The 18464-nt window shown below is 38.4% G+C and overlaps 1 protein-coding gene across 3 annotated transcripts in view; it reads left to right on the top strand.

Moving 5' to 3' along the window:
- The window catches only part of LOC123759456 (LIM domain kinase 1), a 59209-nt gene that overhangs the window by 24035 nt on the left and 16710 nt on the right, over window positions 1–18464 (top strand). For all 3 annotated transcript variants that reach the window (XR_006773043.2, XM_045744546.2, XM_045744548.2), the window contains 6 exons: window positions 6237–6369; window positions 7695–7803; window positions 9204–9330; window positions 11380–11515; window positions 15551–15646; window positions 17202–17459. Coding sequence is in view for 2 of the 3 variants with exons in the window: in XM_045744546.2 (XP_045600502.1) it covers window positions 6237–6369; window positions 7695–7803; window positions 9204–9330; window positions 11380–11515; window positions 15551–15646; window positions 17202–17459 (859 nt within the window). In the remaining variant the exon portion in view is untranslated. The remainder of the gene's footprint in view (window positions 1–6236; window positions 6370–7694; window positions 7804–9203; window positions 9331–11379; window positions 11516–15550; window positions 15647–17201; window positions 17460–18464) is intronic.

The following is an 18464-nucleotide window of genomic DNA, read 5'->3' as shown; positions in this document are numbered from 1 at the left end:
GGACCAACCAGGCTGTGCTGGGTATGTGGGCATGCGGGCCGCTCCAAGCAGCAGCCTGGTGGACCAAACTCTCAAGTCAAGCCTGGCCTCAAGCCGGGCTTGGGGAGTAGAAAAACTTGCAGAACTCCATCAAGCAGGTATAAAGGTTTGTGCAGTGTATGTACGGTAGGCTGCTCCATTATTGAGACATAAATGACAAATACAAAACAAATGGAACACATTTGAAACAAAGAAAGATTGTTATAACGGAGCAGCCTACCTGCCGAACACCGAACGAACGTTTTTGACATTTGTTGTATTTCAGAAATTTCATTTCTTTTTTTCTACAAAAATGGCAATGCTTTGCAACATCTCGGCAGTCACCCCTTTATATCCCAGCATCATTAGCATCTTTAAACAAGAACAACATAATTTATTTGCATCGTCGGAGGCGTCCAAGAATGTGCAAGAAGCAACGCGACCCCACCATGTGGTGTTGACGTTACTCAAACGAGCGTTTGCCATACGGGACGATTTGTCGCCGATTGGGCCGGTCGTTACCTAAAATGTTAGCCTTTTGGGGCGATCGTTATGCGAGGTACCACTGTACATCTGTTTGACAATATTTTCCATGTAAATGCATGTTATTGTGACCAATGATTTTAAAAATACATGAAGTTAACTAAGTTCAAAGGGATTACCCAAAAAATTACACAAAATATAAACTCTAATTTGAAAAGTATAAGCTCACAGACAGAAAGAGATACATACACTCAAGCCAGAATGACCTTCATGCTGGGTATGGAGAAATTGCACTCATGAGTTTAGCAACCCACTACAAATTATTTGCCAAGCATCTTTACAAACAGGAAACCTCTCAGACATACTGAAAAAGGCAAATGGTCCCAATTAAAAAAACAGTGACAGGGAAGACCCATTAAACTACAATTAATATCATTGACATATGTGGTTGCTAACTCACTAGAGATGGTAATTAATTTTAAATGGGTGAAATATCTTGACAGAAATGACATAATAGCAGACTGGTAGTGTAATTTTTGAACAGAAAGGTCATTTGTAACAAATTGACTAACTTTAAATGAAAGGCCATGATATCTTACAGAAAAAAAAAAAAGAGACATTTTGTTTGACTTCATCATTTGGACTTAAAAATAACATTTGATTAAGCCCCAAACTAGTAAGTAAGGGTGACAAACTATTAACCTGGAAGAAAGATTTCCTAAATGATAGTAAGGTGATTATTGAGGATTACTGGATTACTGAGAGCTGTTATAAGAGGGGGTGAATTCGAGGGAAGAAATGCCGCTAGTGGACAACACACTATGCAGCTGTTGTTTAAAACTTTATTTCAAAGAACGTGTGGAGAAACGGAGAAACTCCAAAAGATTCAGAGACCTGCTATTAAATGGATTCTGAATCTTAAAAATGTAATTTTTGTGGAAAGGTATGAAACTCCAACATGCCAAAATTGAAATTACAAGGAAACAAAGGGGTTACAGGCAAACTGTAAAAAAGCCAGATTATATAATTTCAGACCCAATCTGGATTTGCTGAAAATTCAAATTTCCCCAAATTTGGCCAAAGTTGGCTATTTACCTTTATTTTTTAATTTTCCCTATAGCAAGTGATACATATTTAGACACAAATAATATATAAACGCTGATTTTGGTGAAATATAAGTAGTATTTGTAATGTAATATACAGAATGTAGTTTATTACTAACCGTTTTTGGAGCTGCGGCTGGTCTTCCTAACGCAGTGGTATCAGAGTGTGCTTATAGTACAGTATAGCATATATAGTTCAGTACAAAGATTGGGCTTTTGGGTGAGAGGAACTGGGTGGGAAGGAGGGTATTCAGGGGTATCGAGATGGAAGGACCAGCAGGCAGGATTGCCGGATATCAGTTGGGTGGGAGTTGGGGAAAGATGAGGGGTTGAGCAGGCAGCATAAGGTTGGGAGGGAGGAATCTGGAGGGTAGGGGAGAATCATGGGGACAGGAGGTATTGAGTGGGCATCCATGAGACATTTATGAAGGGCTTGGGTGGGCAGGAGGGAGAAATTGGGCAGGCAGATGGGAGGAAGGTATCAGATGGACAGGCATGAGGGGTTTAGTGGCCTTGAGGTGGGCAGGCTTGAGGAACTGGGCAGGTTGGATTCATTGGACAGGCAAGCTGGAAGATGGGTGGGCAGGTACAAGACTGATTAACTAACAATGAAACAACCTACAGATAACCTTCCCTATATACCCCTCTCCCTTACTCTATCCATTTCCTCCCATCCACCCCCTCCCTTACTTTCCTTTCTTCCTGGAAAGAATCAATTCTTTATGGATTGGTCTCTAACTGCAATGACAGACATACCTGATGCTCCACCATCAACAAAACCCAATTATAGTTTTGTTAATTATTTTATTTGCAAGGGTAAACTACAGGCTGGCTAGACTTAATGACACTGTACTGAGAACTACCTGAGAAACATGAGCCTTGGAACAAGGAACCAAGGACACCAAATTCACCCATAAAGTGTCTTCCGAGGCAGAATCGGTGGCACATAAGTAATGGCAGAGAGCTCTGAAGGGGGACAACACATGATGCACCCTCAGCCTAACTAATCAAGCATCAATAACGAGACTACCCCTCCAGAAGCCAGCCGACTTGTTCTTCACCAGAAGAGAAGGAGCCATCGAACGCAAGGTACAGCAGCTCTGCCAACATGGCATGACATGAGGCAACAGCATTTGGCATGAAATTCTGATAAAGTAGGAGAGCACTACCCACTCAGAAACCAAAGGATAACGATGAAGAGAAAGGAAGTGGCAAAAAGACCACCAGGAAACTTCATACTGCTGCTTAGAAGAAGAATGTAGGTGGTCACTATCGAAGAAACCACCTGCTTGCAGTAACTATATCAATAGAGATGATGAATCACAATAATATGGCTGATGGTGACCAAACCACACTCCAGAAGATGGAGAGATGATGACGATTCGGTTTGCCATCTTCCCACCATTGTTTCTCTCTCTCTGGCTTCGTTATGTTGATGAAATTTTTTTGCTTTATGGCCTCATGACCTTAGTCTTTTTTCAGCCCTTCCTCTCCTCTCCTCTCTTAACAATCAGTCTCCTTTTATCAATTTCAAAGTTGAATGGAAATCTAATTCCCTCTTTCTTTTCCTTCATGTTCATGTTCAAAGCTCTGTGTCCTGTTTCTCTTTCCTTGCCTACTGCAAACCCATGCATAGAGGTACGTACATTCACTTCTTTTCCTACCATCCTCCCGTTAAGAAAAGTGTTACGGTCTCTCTCTTCCTCCATGCTCTACGCATCAGTGACCCTCAATTTCTTGATTCTGAACTTTCCTTTAGTTGCAAATCTTTCTCTCGCCTTGGCTACCCTTTACATTTTATTAACTATGCCTATTCCCAAGCTAAACAAAATTTCTTTCATTCCAAACCCATTTCCAATACTAGTACAGTACCACTATGCTCTGCTTTCCCTTTATATCTGAACTCAAAAATTTCCTAACACCCTTCATTCACTTGACATAAAGTTTGCCTTCGATAAACTACCACTCTTCATAGAAATCTACTTCACACTGCTCCACCTGCTTTTAATGCTGCTGGTGTCTACTCTATTTCTTGTTTTTCCTGTCCTCACCAATACTTTGGCAAAAACTGGCTGTACACTAAATGACAGACTTGATGAACACAAAAGAAGTGTTAAGTCTGCAGACACAAACAAAGCTCTCTTCTGACATGTTAGGGACTAATCATCCTATTGATTGGTCGTCTAAAATAATCTTTCCTGCTTCTACTCTTCACAGACACCATCTTGTTGAATCTGTTGTTTGATACACAACATACCCAACATGAACCTTAGTTCTGGCTTTGCTGTTGACATTTCCCTTTCACAGTACATACTCAAATGCTCTAACCCTGCTAACAACCTTGACCTAACATAAGCCTACCTCCCTTTTTCTTTTTATTTATCTCCTCTTATTCTCACCTATTCCATTCTTCCTTTATCCCATTTGTATTTTTCTTTGCATTCTTACCTTTTGCCTTACTCTTACCTTCTAGGAATTACCTTATCTTATCTGCTTCTTGTGATTTGGTCATCATAGCAAAAGATTCATAAAAAAAGTCCAGAGGTGAAGAGCAGAAGAGAAGATTAGACATGTATATGAGTGGGATTGGGTGGTTAAAAATAGGAGCTGCCTCATATGGGCCAGTAGGGCTTCTGCAGTTACCTTTGTTCTTATGTTCTTAAGATCGAACCAGAGTTGTACGTCACCGGACTGATCTTCTGAAAGAGGCAGAGCCGTGAAAAACTCTCCGGTTTAAACATCGAGCCAGCAGTGCTTGAAATCAAGGCTGAGCCTGCCACCAAAAGGCCAGCGTATAAGGAACACAGAGTTTAGCTTAATTCCAGTAACTAGAAGTAGGTATTTTCACTCTCACTTGGTAATTCATTTTGTACTCCATTTTTCCATTGGATTCTTGCTGCTCTTAGCCATGCCCTCTAATAGTTCAGTATACTGTATTCCAATTTCTTTTGTTATGTAGTGTGCTATTTTGCAATGTGATGAAGTTGCCCACCGATGATCATGTTTTGAATTATTTTTCTTAATGTGTCTTCATTTCCAGATAATATTTTTTTATATTTTGACCATCTTGATTTAAACTTAAAATAAAATGTGTTGTCAAGCATTGTGGAGTGCTGCATTGTTTTGGGATGAGCTTTCCTTCTTTGTGGGAAATTTCAGTACTGTACTAATATTTTTATTTCTTAATATATCTTTATCTTAATTTATATAATTTCAGATTTTAAAACCCAACACAAGACATTTCTAAATTTTACTATCTTGTTGAAGATATTTGAAAGTGATGTATCATATGTTGTTTATTATTTACTTTTGTTATTCTTCATATACTGTATATACCTGTACATAACAGAAAATTCACACATTCATATTGAATAATACAGTACAGTATAGAGAAATATTAAAATTAATGACTTTTCTGTGGGGAACCCCGTTGGCTCTCTGGAGCTATCGGATTGATATATGCTATATTAGTCTGGGGCTGCAGTCACATGGAGTTCTGCCTTCATCTAGTTTAGCCAGTTTGTGGTCTATCCTTAATGTAATCAAATTTGCAGCTTTGTTGTGTTTGCGAATATGTCTTGGGGAGATATTCAGGTTCAGGGGTTATTGACTTCTGTTCTCCTCTGTCTCTGAGTGCCCATTTTTTCTCTCTTTTTCTCTTTTCTCTGTTCACTTTTCTCTCTGGTTAGATAGAAACAGGGAGCCACCAAAGGAGTCTTCTCAGAAAACCACCATAGAGTGAAATGAAATGCCTTTCTTGTGAGTCCTTGGCTGAACGGTAGAGCGACGGTCTGACTTCATGCAGGTCGGTATTCAATCCTTGACCATCCAAATGGTTGGGCACCATTTTTTTGCCCCGTCCCATCCCAAATTCTTACACTAATCCCTTCCAAGTGTTATATAGTCGCATTGGCTTGGCATTTTCTCCTGATAGTTCCCTTCCCTTTCCTCCCTTTGCCTTTTGACTGATTGGACTTCATCGGCTGAGCTGGTAGCTGCCGATGCTGCCACGTGGTGTTATGCAGCTGCTACTAAAGGAAAAATAACCAAACTACAGTACTGGGTCTATTGGTTTTCGAGTTGTTTAGATTTACCATCCTGTTGTCAGTTTTGTCTTGCTCCATCTTTTCGGTGGCTGTATTCCATGGTTAGTGATCTAGAATCTTTTGCTCCCTGTGTCTCTATAGAGGAAGCCAGATTTTGGCCTCTGGTTCCTGGTAGACTTTTATTGACGCGAAAGTGCCTGGTGCGACTTGAATTGGATGGATCTATCCAGATGGTAGCAGCAGAGAGCCTCCGAGAATCCACCTGTGTGTGCATGTATGCACATGTGTGTGTGCGTATATGTACACGTCTGTGTGCATACATGCTTGTGCATGCATATGCTTGTTCTTTTTCATGTATGTGTGAATTTATGTATGTACCTGTGTGTACATACATGTGTACACACAAACTTTAATTAACCTTTATTATAAATATAGTGTATAGGAACTCCTCATTATGTTAGTCAAACATTTCTCATATCAGTTTTCAAATTTTGAAATTTCTTTTTTTTTTTTTTGCTTTTATTGTACATTTTATAAAAATGATTTAATATGGACTTTCTAAATTGTAAATTTTTGTTTGAACCAGACTGGACTCAGCAGCAGACTTGATGTCTCTGCACGTTGGAGATCGAATACTTGAAGTGAATGGGAGACCTGTTGAGGATCATTGTATTGGTGACATTGAAAATCTTATTACTTCCTCTCAGGATGTGTTGCAGGTTAGATATTAGTCACTTTTTATCTATTGTTTCTTTTAAGTTGTATGAGGATGTGTAGAATTGTACAAGCTTTATTACATATTGTCTAGGGTTTTATGTAGACTGTAGTCCATGTATATTCACCTAGTTGTGTTTGCGGGGGTTGAGCTTTGCTCTTTCGGCCCGCCTCTCAACTGTCAATCAACTGTTTACTAACTACTTTTTTTTTTTCTTTTTTCCACACCACACACCACACCACAAACATGTGTGTTAGTGACGGTCTGATACTAATGTAGGTGTATGCCAGGGGTGTGTAGTAGTCGTACAGTACAGTATATACATCTTTATATATGTGTATGGTCATGAATTAGGACAAGTTAAGAAAATCTGAGAAGGTTTAAACTTGGTGTACATGCCTAATAAGAAGACTTTGATGTTTGGCAGTCGGTGATAGAGATTTATGAAGGATACTTGAAACGTTTATTGCTGTGTGTGAAGGGAAGACTATGGAGTGAGTGTCTACAAAAGTTAAGTTGTGGTGGTGGAATGAAAGAGAAATTATGTGTACAAAATAAATGTGAGCAATGAAGTATTAGTAGTGGTTGATCAGTTTAAATAATATAATTGGGATTATGACTGATGAAAGGGGAAAATGTGCAATTGAAGTGTGATACCAATTTTTATTCATTACTTTTTTCTTTGCTCATAAATAATGCCATTTTATTCATTCATTTGGCAGATTTTCACTCATTTATTTGACAGATTCTTACTTCTTTCACACTATTGTATACAATTTGATTGTCTTTCCTTGCATCTAGCACAGTAGCTTATCCCTTTATGGTTGTCAAGATGATAACCCATCATCTCTCTATTACTCATATTTTCTTTCATCTCTTGATTTATATGTATCTATCCATTGTGTACTGCTCTCTTTATCTGTTTATATGTGTAGCTGTTCCAGGAAATTACAATTTTTACCATAAAAATGCTGATCTGTGTAGCAGTCGAAAGTAAATAAGTTCCTTCCCATGATTAGAGTAGTTTTTCATGAAGCAGCATTTACATTTAACTGATGCATCAGATCAGGTCTGTATGTTTAAAGGCATTTGCATCCTTTCCCAGAAAATGACTGTGCTTTCTATGTTCAGTGTTTAATTTAAAAGGGAGCTCTGGGTGTTGATGCAGTAGTTCAGGGAAATGAAGCTGAAACCCCATTACCATATGTTGTCATCTACTCTGATGCATCAGATATGATTAGTTTAAATTTCATACTTTAGTTTAGCAGAGTAATATTTCTGGAGCTAACATTTGAAGTTTAATTTGTTACATTTGCTTTTTAATTTCAGTTAACCATTGAACATGATCCTGAGCAAGTATCTACCAGACGACAGAGCTTTCCCTTTGTCTCACCTTGTCGTAATATATCTCCGGTTCATGACCCGCAGCAAAAAGAAGGTCAGTAAATCTGAGGTAGTTTCCGAGCTTAGATCCCGTGGGAGTATCTGAAGGACTGGCTCAATATGGAAGATTTTCATTATGTTCGATACCCTCGTTGTGTTTCCAATTTCCACATATGTCCTCTTATTGTTTTTTAACCTCATGTCCACTTTTTCTGTTTCCCACTATATCTTGTATGCTGTGATAATATCCTCCCTGTTCCTTCTTTCCTCTATAGTTATGAGATGGAGTTTGCTTAACCAGTCCTTGTAGCAATTTTCATTGTATATTTCACAGGGTGCAGATTCCATACTGGTGCTGGTATTTTTGATATTGACTATATAGATTGTCTTGAGAAAATATCTGGTGTTAGTGCTGGAGATACATCAACTCTCAAGCTTGTTTCTCTTTCTGGTTCTTATAGCTATAGTTGCTTCCTTCTTATGGTGTAGATTCTTTCTTGTCTCCTCTATTCTTTTATGATCTCCATTACCATACATGTAATGACACACAGAGTGCACCAGTTACTTTCACTCACCATGTATTATCTTGATGCGAGTCTCACAAAAATGATTTCTGAGTTGTATTTGTCATGTTTGTATGATGTGTGTATCTGTATCCTTCTTCTTGCCTTATCATTCAAAGAGTGGGTAGACAACTTTTCAATAATAAAGCTAGTTATCCCTCCCAAATTTTAGCCTAGACTAGTGGGGGCTTCCGAGCTTTCTCTAATGGGTAATGGCAATGTAAGAGTCCTGGGAAAGCAGGACTCCTGCACAGGGAAACGACCATGTATAGGTAGCTTGCTCAGAAAGGAGTTTTTCGTCCACGTTCACAAGCTTATTAATAAAATACACGCATTGTATCTCGGGACAAAAATAGCCGAGGATTGAAATACTGTACCTCCTCAGATGTACCTGTATTGAATTTTGTTCCCAACCTGATCCAGTTTGTTAAACTTCCTCTTGGATATTTCTATACGTTAGAAAATATTTAAACAAAATTTAAATGGCAACTCTGGGGAAGCACAGTACTGTAGTTGTATGAAGCAGTGGGGTTCTCTGTAGCTTATTTGTGCTGGCATGTAATGGTGGTCATTATATGTGATACTGCAGTATGTTGTGTGGAAGATATTCTGAATAGATCGGTGGATTTTTGTGTGTCTTTTCCCATATTGCTCTCCTGTGTTTTCTATGCTGATACCTTCTCACTCATCATAATCAATCATCTCAAGATAACCTCCATTCATGTGTGAAGTGGGATAATGATGATAATGCACTTGTTTGGATTATATTAACATGAATTCACCTCAGTTAACAAAGATATTTTTATTCAAATGCATTTATTTTGTATATTCATACATACATGTTCTTAATATATATAAATGTTCTGACCTACTACTGCATTATTCAAAACAGGTTTGAGAGAGCGTCTTTTTAAGCGAAGAGATGAAGGTTATGTATCTGGTACACAACGCAGTCGTCAGCTAAGACGAGGACGAGGGTGTAAAGAGAGAGCATCCTCACTTCCTAAGCTATTAGACAAGTATGAATTTTTTAAATGAAACTTTAAATATTTATGAATTTGGGAGGAAATTTTATTAGTTGATTTTTACTTGAATTTTTTTTATATATAAAGTGCTAACAGTATGCAGAATACTGTATAAAGTGCTAACAGTATACAGTATACTGTATAAAGTGCTAACAGTATACAGTATACTATATAAACATACAGTATACTGTATAAAGTGCTAACAGTATACAGTATACTGTATAAACATACAGTATGTATTTATCACTTCTGTAACTTGGGAACTTATTCTCTAAGACGTGTTGATTTTTCATACTTTTGGCATGCCTATAACTCGCATCAACTAAAAAAATGCAAAATGTAGGGAATTTGTTTTTATAAAGCACTCCTTTCAGAGTGCCCCCTCTATTACCCTTTGAGCCAAGACCTGGGTCCATCAGAACTCCATATTCCTGTTGGGCTCTGTCACTCTATGCTACGTAGGGAAAAATTAACTTTTCAAGTGGTCTTGCCATCTTCTTGAAGAGAAGGTAAAATTCAGTCCTCCACTAAAGAGCCGCTTGCTATGACACCATCGAGCATAAATAACAGCTAAACACTCCCTCCGAGAAATAATTTGAAACACAAGGAATACAAATTAAATCTCGGTAATTACCAAACTGGTAGTTAACAAACTTCTCTGGGCACCACTAGATGGCAACACCACCACTGTTACAGGGTCAGAAGAGTAAGCTATCTTGAGGTTATGTTGAGACGATTTTGGGGCTTAGCGTCCCCTACGGCCCGGTCCTCGACCAGGCCTCCTTTTTGTTATGCACCCCCAGGAAGCAGCCTGTAGCAGCTGTCTAACTCCCAGGTACCTATTTACTGCTAGGTGAACAGGGCATTAGGTGAAAGAAACTCTGCCCACTTGTTTCCGCCTCCACGGGGGATCGAACCCAGAACCCCAGGACTACAAAACCCAAGCGCTGTTCACTCGGTTATCAGGCCCCATACCCTAATTTGAAGACCAGCCTTCCCACATAGGCACTGAGAATCAGGATTTCAACAGCGAGAAAGGGAATGATAAAAAGGCTGCTCAGAAATGAGCTTTTCACAAATTCAGTACCCTTGTTAAAGGCTTTAAGTGAGGGAGTAATCCCTACTACACCTGTTAAAGATGATGGTGCTGCTATTTGGTGGTCTTTAGGATAACAGTTAATTAGTATAGGGTAGTTTGCAGAGTTTTAGTTGGGATTCATAAGAGTGGGTAGTGAATTTTTGTTGTTAATCTTTGGTGATATTGTGGGCAGTCCTTTGGTGGATGATTTAACTTTTTATCTCCCATGTTTTCCTTCCTCAATTGAGGTGGCAATACTTTTTGCAAAGATGCCTGCCACCATAGGGGCACAGATCAACAGATACTGACAGGACTGTGAAATCCTGGATGGCCACTGGTACTGGTAAGGGAAGTGGTCGAGTGACTGCTAAGAAAAATTGTTTTGTAAACTCTACACCCATCCATTAAGTACTTTGTACTGCTACTCTTTAGTACATTTTCATGCCTACTTCAGCAGCATCCTACGAGGGTATATACAAAACATATACTGTACTGCTATCCTCCTCGCAAGTTCATATTTAATCATAACAGTATTGGATTAGAGATAATAGCTGGGCTTATGCTTGAATGTATTTGTTTGAATTGGAGTATGTAGGTCAGTTTGTGAGGAGCACTGTACACCTGGTCTTATGTAGTGGAAGGGTACTGCTCCGAGTAACTGCTGTGTGCTGCTGCTTGTTTATCTCTCATTCACTATACACTAGTATGAATTGTAAAATGAATGATTGTATTTTGTTGGGTTATTCATAATTATTAATAATATTCTTTTAATGTCTTGTTCCACATATTTGATTGATGTGTCTCTACCATGTAAGAGTGTGAAATGCGGTAATGCTAACGTGTGATTAGCTAACAATTTTGTTTGGTTACATTTAGACCCCTTAATAGGGATAGCGCAAAAAAAGTGTTGCAACCAAAAGGTTAAATTACCTTACCTATTTATATTTTTGTTTATTTATCACCAGTGACTATTCTCGGGAATCTGGCTACTATGACCTGAGCCGAACTAAGTCATTCCGTGTAGAGCCAAAGAATCATCGAATCTTCCGTGCATCTGATCTCACTCAGGGAGAACTTCTTGGCAAAGGTTTCTTTGGACAGGTAAGGCAAACATGTTTTTATTAAGTTTAAAGCAAGGTTTGGTAATGATGGCTCTTTGATTCCAATTACAGTATATTATTGGACATCTTTTGCAATTCATAGGCAGGGTTCCTTCATGATCTGAGCTAGCAGGAATCTTGTTGACCTTCACCCTACTGTGATTAGAAATTTTGCAAATAATCGTGCCAAGTAGTTGAAAAGGGGAAGACAGTGGAGAGTTCTCACAATCCATCACCAAATTTGCTGTAATAATAAAGAGAAAAAATAAACCAGTCAACTCCCCCCCTGCAAAAGTTAATTAGGGTTACTAAGACAGCCAATTATTGTTATGCTAATAGTTAATGAACTACCTGACACCTGACCACTACTAGTTGCTAGAACTAGCTACAGTACACTAGTTGCTGGGTTTTCATTAAGATTTTGCCTCTGTGCCGGATGTCCATTATGTGTGTGTTTATTTCATGGTATGGCTTCGTTCTTTTTGTGTGTCTGACTGTGGGTTCTGGCTTCAGTTTTGTTTCAGGGTTAGCTTCCCTGGTGCTAATTGATCAAAGACTAAATTTCCCCAAAACTATCTTTTCTCAAAGGAGCCCCTTCTGGCTACTATCTCTGATAGTGTGCCATATGACTGGGTCTCATCAGTCACAGTTCTATAGGCCTACTGGGGACCTTCGCCTGAACCCGGCTCCCTTCCTCAAAGAGGCACAAGGAGCAGTGGCATTTATTTATTAAGTTTTTTTTAAATTTTGTTAAGTTATGCCACCTGTGGGAAAGGTACCCAGATAGCGAAACAAAATACAGTAAACCACCTCTGGCTACAAATGAGACCACAACTTTAAGAACTGCATAAACAACTCCCAAATCATGTTAACAAATGATCAAATTTTCATGAAACTAGCATAAGCTTGTTCAACCCACCTTTCCCACTCATTTAGGGGAAGGAGGGAAGCAGGCTGCAATCAGCCAGCTGCGCCATCATTGGTTCTATTCTGATGATAGTGTGCATTGGGCTGCTTTTATGTCACTCTGACTCCAGTGTTGGCTTTCAGCTAAGTGGTGTTTTTTGCCTTTGTGGCTGTTCCTGTACACTTTGGTACAGTGTGAGCAAGGGGTTGTAATGGTTGTAAAGGTTTTAATATAAAGAACCTGGGAATTATGATGTCTGACAACCTGACATTTAGTAAACACAACCAAACAATCGTAACGGCACCAGGAAAATGATAGGATGAATTATGAGAACATTCGAATCCCCCACAGCAATACTAACACTATTTAAATCAATGGTGCTATCTTGTCTTGAGTACTCACTCAAGTACTCAATAGCTCAGTACTCACTTTCCCTTTCGGAGCAGGAGAGATCTCTGAAATAGAAGGAATACAGAGAACATATACAGCACGCATTGAAACGATAAAACATCTAAACTATTGGGACCATCTCAAAGCTCTTAAGATGTACTCTCTGGAAAGGAGATGAAAAGGGTATCAAATAATATACAGTGAGGCCTCGACTTACGATGGTAATCCGTTCCCAAAGATGGATCGTAAGTCAAGCGATTTTTCCCATAAGAAATAAAGGGAATTGAATTAATCCGTTCCCCACCCTCCAAAATATTAACTTACAAATACATTTTATGCTGAATACAATGTTTTTTTCTAACTACAATACAGTACATGTTTATCTTACCTTTATGGAGGACTCATGATGCGTATGGAAGATGGTGAGCAGGGGGAGGAGGAGAGGTGTTACTGTTTGGATGGGGAGTCCCCTTCCATTATAACATCAGGCAGTGATGACTTCTCTGGGGTACACTCTCTCTTATGTTTTGCCTGCATACCACTAGGATCTGGTTGTGATTCACTGCTTGTTTATCTCACTAAAAACCTTTCCAGAGATTTTTGTTTTTCCATATGTTTAAATTTTTGTCTGTAATGAGGCATCACAGTATCATTAAAAAGGTTAAGGCAACTGCCTACTGCACTGTGATTTAGGTGAGTCGTTTCAGCAAAAGTTTGCAATTCTTCCCATGCTGCATCACTCGTTCCAGGGGTTTTCTTTAAGAGGTCTTCATGCAATTTCCTTGCTTTTTCACAAATGATGGCCTCTGAAACTCTATCACCCACTAACTCCTTGCTGTGTATCCAAATTAATAATAACTGTTCAACTTCCTCAAGTCTTTGTGTTCTATGTTTCGTGTTTATTGATACACCTTTTGCCACTTTAGCACTCATAATGTCCTTTTTCTTAGCCAGTATGGTGGATATCGTTGACTGAGATTTGTTGTACTGCCTAGCTAGTTCAACAACCCGCACACCATCATATTTACGAATGATCTCTTGTCTTTGCTCTATGGTCATCCTTATATGGGTTTTCATATGTTGAACCTTACCACTGACTTTCTTGGGACCCATGGCATGATATATAATAATTACTTTTATGTTCAAAAAGCAAAAAATCACCACAAAAACAGAATTTCTTATAGGCGTGATCATCACTAAGCGGGCAGCTGTAGTAAACCGAGGTAGGTCGGCCTGCGTGACCGGGAACTGTGCGCTGGGTCGACCCGAACCTGTACCAACAAATATTGTTAGTCGACGACATCATTGTATGTCGAGTTGCATTTTTCGATCAAATTTACATGGTAACTCAAAATTATCGTAAGTCGGGGCAATCGTAAGTCGAGGTGCCACTGTATATACATGGAAGATACCTGTACTGGAGGGGCCAGGTCCCAAATTTGCTCAGGAGAATAACAACATATTGGAGCAAAAGGTATGGAAGGAAATGCAGAATAGAACCAGTGAGGAGTAGAGGTGCCATAGGCATAATCAGAGAACACACGCTGAAGATCAGGAGTCTACGGCTGTTCAACACCCTCCCAGCAAGCACTAGAAATATTGCCGGAACGATGCATGTGGATGAATTCAAGAGGCACTTGGACAGGTTCTTGCAAGAAGTGCCAAACCAACCAGGCTGTAGTGGATATGCAGGCACATATCCACTACAGCCTGGTTGGCTGCCCGCTCCAAGCAACAGCCTCTTAGACCAAGTTATCAGATATCACAAGTCAAGCTTGGCCCCAGGCTGGGCTTGGGAAGTAGAAGAACTCTCGAAACCCTCTCCAGGCATGCTCCAGGGTTAAGAACACTTAAAGCAACATGTACTCAGGGTTCTCTTCTCTCCCAAGCAGCACAAAGGAGATGGCCTATGTCTGCTCTTTTGTATTATAGTGAGCTGCTGGTTTGATTAGAGAGTGAGCAAACTGTCCACTGCCTTTCCTTCCCCAAATACATAGCAATACTATCCGCGAAGTTACTCGTCACATCGAGATAAAGGTTGATGGAAGACTGGCATTCTTATCAGTTCCTTAAGGGGATCCTGGCTGCTGGCTTGAGAAGTGACCATTCAGAAAAGAGCATTTTATATACAGTAATTGAATGTCATATTTATTTACTTTTAGATTGATATTATTTGCAGGCATAGTATGGTTTTATTTGTACTGAGATCTGTAATTTGATACAATATATGTTTTTATAATGCAAACCTTCCAAACTTTTTTGTGTTATGCAACTGCTAAATCATGTTCATTAACTATTTCAAATAAAATATCTTCAGATATGAAGTAAAAGTAAGCTTAAGGTTTAGTTGAAACTTTTATTTGGTAGAATGCAAATGTAAATTATGACATGAGAAGACATACTTTTAAGTGCAATAGTTCAAATATAAGACGAAGTCAAGTAACTAGGGTAAGAAATGAAGGTGTACTAATTCAAGTTCTTGATAGATGGATCTGTCAAAGGTCTTGATAGATCTTTGTCAAAGATGTTTTCATGTGTAGCATTTACAGTTTGATGAGATGTCACCTACGTAATTTTTAAACATCTTAGAAAGTCAAAGATGATTCATTGATTATTATGTAATTCAGCATCATCTGAATACAATGAAAGAACATTAAGTTTTAATATAAAAGCAAGTGTTTTGTCAAGTAAATTGTGGGAAAAAATGGACATCTATATATCTTATTAATATTTTTCCAGGTTTACAAAATGACACACTCAGAAACAGGGGAGGTTATGGTGTTGAAGGAGCTGTACAGAGTAGATGAACAAGCCCAGAAAAATTTTCTTAAGGAGGTATGTGTCACTCTGGTTACTTTGTTAATTATAATTTTGTTATACATTTGCAGCAGATGCTTTTAGTTATTGTTAAATTATTTCTACCCATAGCAGGAATTTAATTCATGGTTCAGGGTACAGTGTATTACCTTCTTTATTACAGACAGCATCATGTTATGAACTTGTTAAACTATGGGCTAAATAAAGCTAGAAGCAGACATTGTTCTTTTAGTTGGCTGGAATGGCTCGGTTGATTCAAAGTGATACTGCGATCAGTAGCTCAAGTTTTTGTTGGGAATGGTGATGTGTTGCCATGTATATATTTTCTAAAATAATTGTGTCACAAACCTTTGTGCTTTTTAAAAATACCTGCTTTAAATCGGAAAATGTTAAGTTCTCAAGAGGGTTTCAAGAACCACCTTAGTGGAAGTTTTTTTTCAATCAACCCTGTGGCTGATAGTGCTTTGGAACTTTGTTGCCAATGTGACACTTGTGAGAAGGAGATAAGTAGCTATTTGTGTTATACTTGATTCTGATTCATGCATCTTTATCTAACTTGGGAATGAAGTCATGAAAAGGGATCATTCCATTCTTCCACTGAAGGCATAAGTCTTCTCTGTAAGCAATGTTTGGCATGTTCCCAAGGGGCTTTCCCTTGCCAAGTTCCAGGATGCAAAACAAGGCCTGAAAGTCTGGATGCCAAGGTGATAGTTCTAAGCAGTCACTAACATAACTCTGTCAGGAGTTCCAACAAAGAAGAGCAAACAATACCTGTGACATTTAAAAAAAAAAAATTACGAAATGGATGGTCATAGCCACTCTTCCAAGGTTTGATCTGTTGGGTACACCGAACAGTGGAATTAAAGTCCGCCCCAATACACACACACAAGGTGATGTAATAACCAAATGGACCCTTGTGAATGAAGTGGTATGAGCTTACCAAGCTAAGCCACTGTTGTGCACAGCTGCCAGAATTTGGACAATGAGTGTTATGTTAATCATCCTGGGCTAAACCAAATCTTCCCCGGTGGCTCCCTAGCACCTTAATGATCTGTAGGGACCACATGAAAAATTCCCTGTGGCACTAGTTCCAGAATGTCGTTATACCTTCTGTGCATGATCTGGCTATAGACTTGATGGATCTTAACAAAGGGAGCAGCCAGGTGGCGAAACTCAGGAAGTTGAAATAAGTTCAAAATGATGTACTTCCTTTAATTAAAATTAACTTTCTTTCCACACCAGAAAAAATACAGTACTGTATAGAGAAAATTTACATAATTTATTGTATATTAATAAGCTCCAGTTAGCTCTTTATTTTTTTAGGGTAAATAGTAACCTTTTATAAGGGAGGCTTCTAGTTATAAAAGTACTGTACAGTAATCCAAGAGCCAAGTGTAGATGTAATTTACTTAGAATTAGGAGATAGATTAAAACTTTTTAGACTAACAAGTTTATTATGAACTAAGTGTAAGTTTTATCATTTTCTCAGATATTGTTTTTGTATTTGCTGTATACTGTATAAAAATGTGAGTTATTTATTACTGTAATGTATTTATCGTTGTAATTTTTTCAGGTTGCAGTCCTAAGAAGTTTAAGTCACAAGAATGTCTTGAGATTTATAGGGGTATTATACAAGGACCGTAAACTTCACCTGCTCACTGAATATATTAGTGGAGGAACGTTAAAGGAAATTATCCATAACCTAGAAGAGACTTTACCTTGGGATCAACGAATTAGTTTTGCTAAAGACATAGCCTCAGGCATGGCATACCTACATAATTGTGATATTATTCATAGAGATCTTAACTCCAACAACTGCCTAGTCAGAGAAGTAAGACCTTGTATTAAGTTTGATATAATAATGAGAAATGCTTGTGAGATTGAAGTTTTGGAGAATTTGAGGCCTGGCTAGGAATGAAGATTTCCCTTCTTATTATATTTTTCTCCACCTCTGCATGTTTACTAATTGTGTTTCCTGGGGTTTTCCTCTGGGCATTTATATAATATTTGGATGTATTTTAATTTGTTTTCTTGGGTTTGTTGGATTAATCTGTGCATATACTTGTACTTTAGGCTTGTATTGAGCTCTCCTCAAGCTCAAACTACTGACCTTCCTTGGCTGCAGCCCAATAACAGTTACCTAGCTCCTTAGTATCTATTTACTGCTAGGTAAACACAGATATTAGGCAAGCAGAAATGGGCCCAACCAGTTCTGTCCCACCCAGGGATCGAACCCAAAATTCTCGATTGTATCACACTAAAAATTTAAACCATTGATATTCTGCTAAACACGTGTCTTTCAGCTAGGGTAAAGTCATGGGTCCCCTCAACTACTTTTTATTTTATAAGAGAAATAAAGCAGTGTGTTCAATAACTTTTTTGGGAAAATATCTATGGTATGAATTGAAAAAGATGTTTAATTATGAAATGGCACATTACTCAAGTCTTTATATAGATATTAACCAAAATACATGTATGTCATGAGTCAAAGGTAGTGTGAGTGTAAGAGTGATCACTTGGGCAAAATTGGTCAGCCAAATAGTTATATCCTGTCTATAAAGGAGTTTGATTAATATAAAAATGTGTGTCCTATTTTTCGTCACCCGTGTGACTGTAATATTTTTAAAGGTGTTGCAATATTGATCTACACTTTAATCCATGGCCAGGATACCTGGTGTTGGGAGTCATCTCCTGGGGTCCTTGGGATTATAAGTTAGGGGTCAACTCACATTCTGATGCTCTTTTACTATAGATGACTATAAAACACCTTTAAATGTATTCTATATTAAGCTGTTAAGCTTAGGAACATTGTATTCCATGTAAATCACTAAGATAA

The sequence above is a fragment of the Procambarus clarkii genome, chromosome 32 (genome assembly GCF_040958095.1).
Source record: "Procambarus clarkii isolate CNS0578487 chromosome 32, FALCON_Pclarkii_2.0, whole genome shotgun sequence".
Classification (NCBI taxonomy): Eukaryota; Metazoa; Arthropoda; class Malacostraca; order Decapoda; family Cambaridae; genus Procambarus; species Procambarus clarkii.
This window is presented reverse-complemented; position numbering and strand designations above follow the sequence as displayed.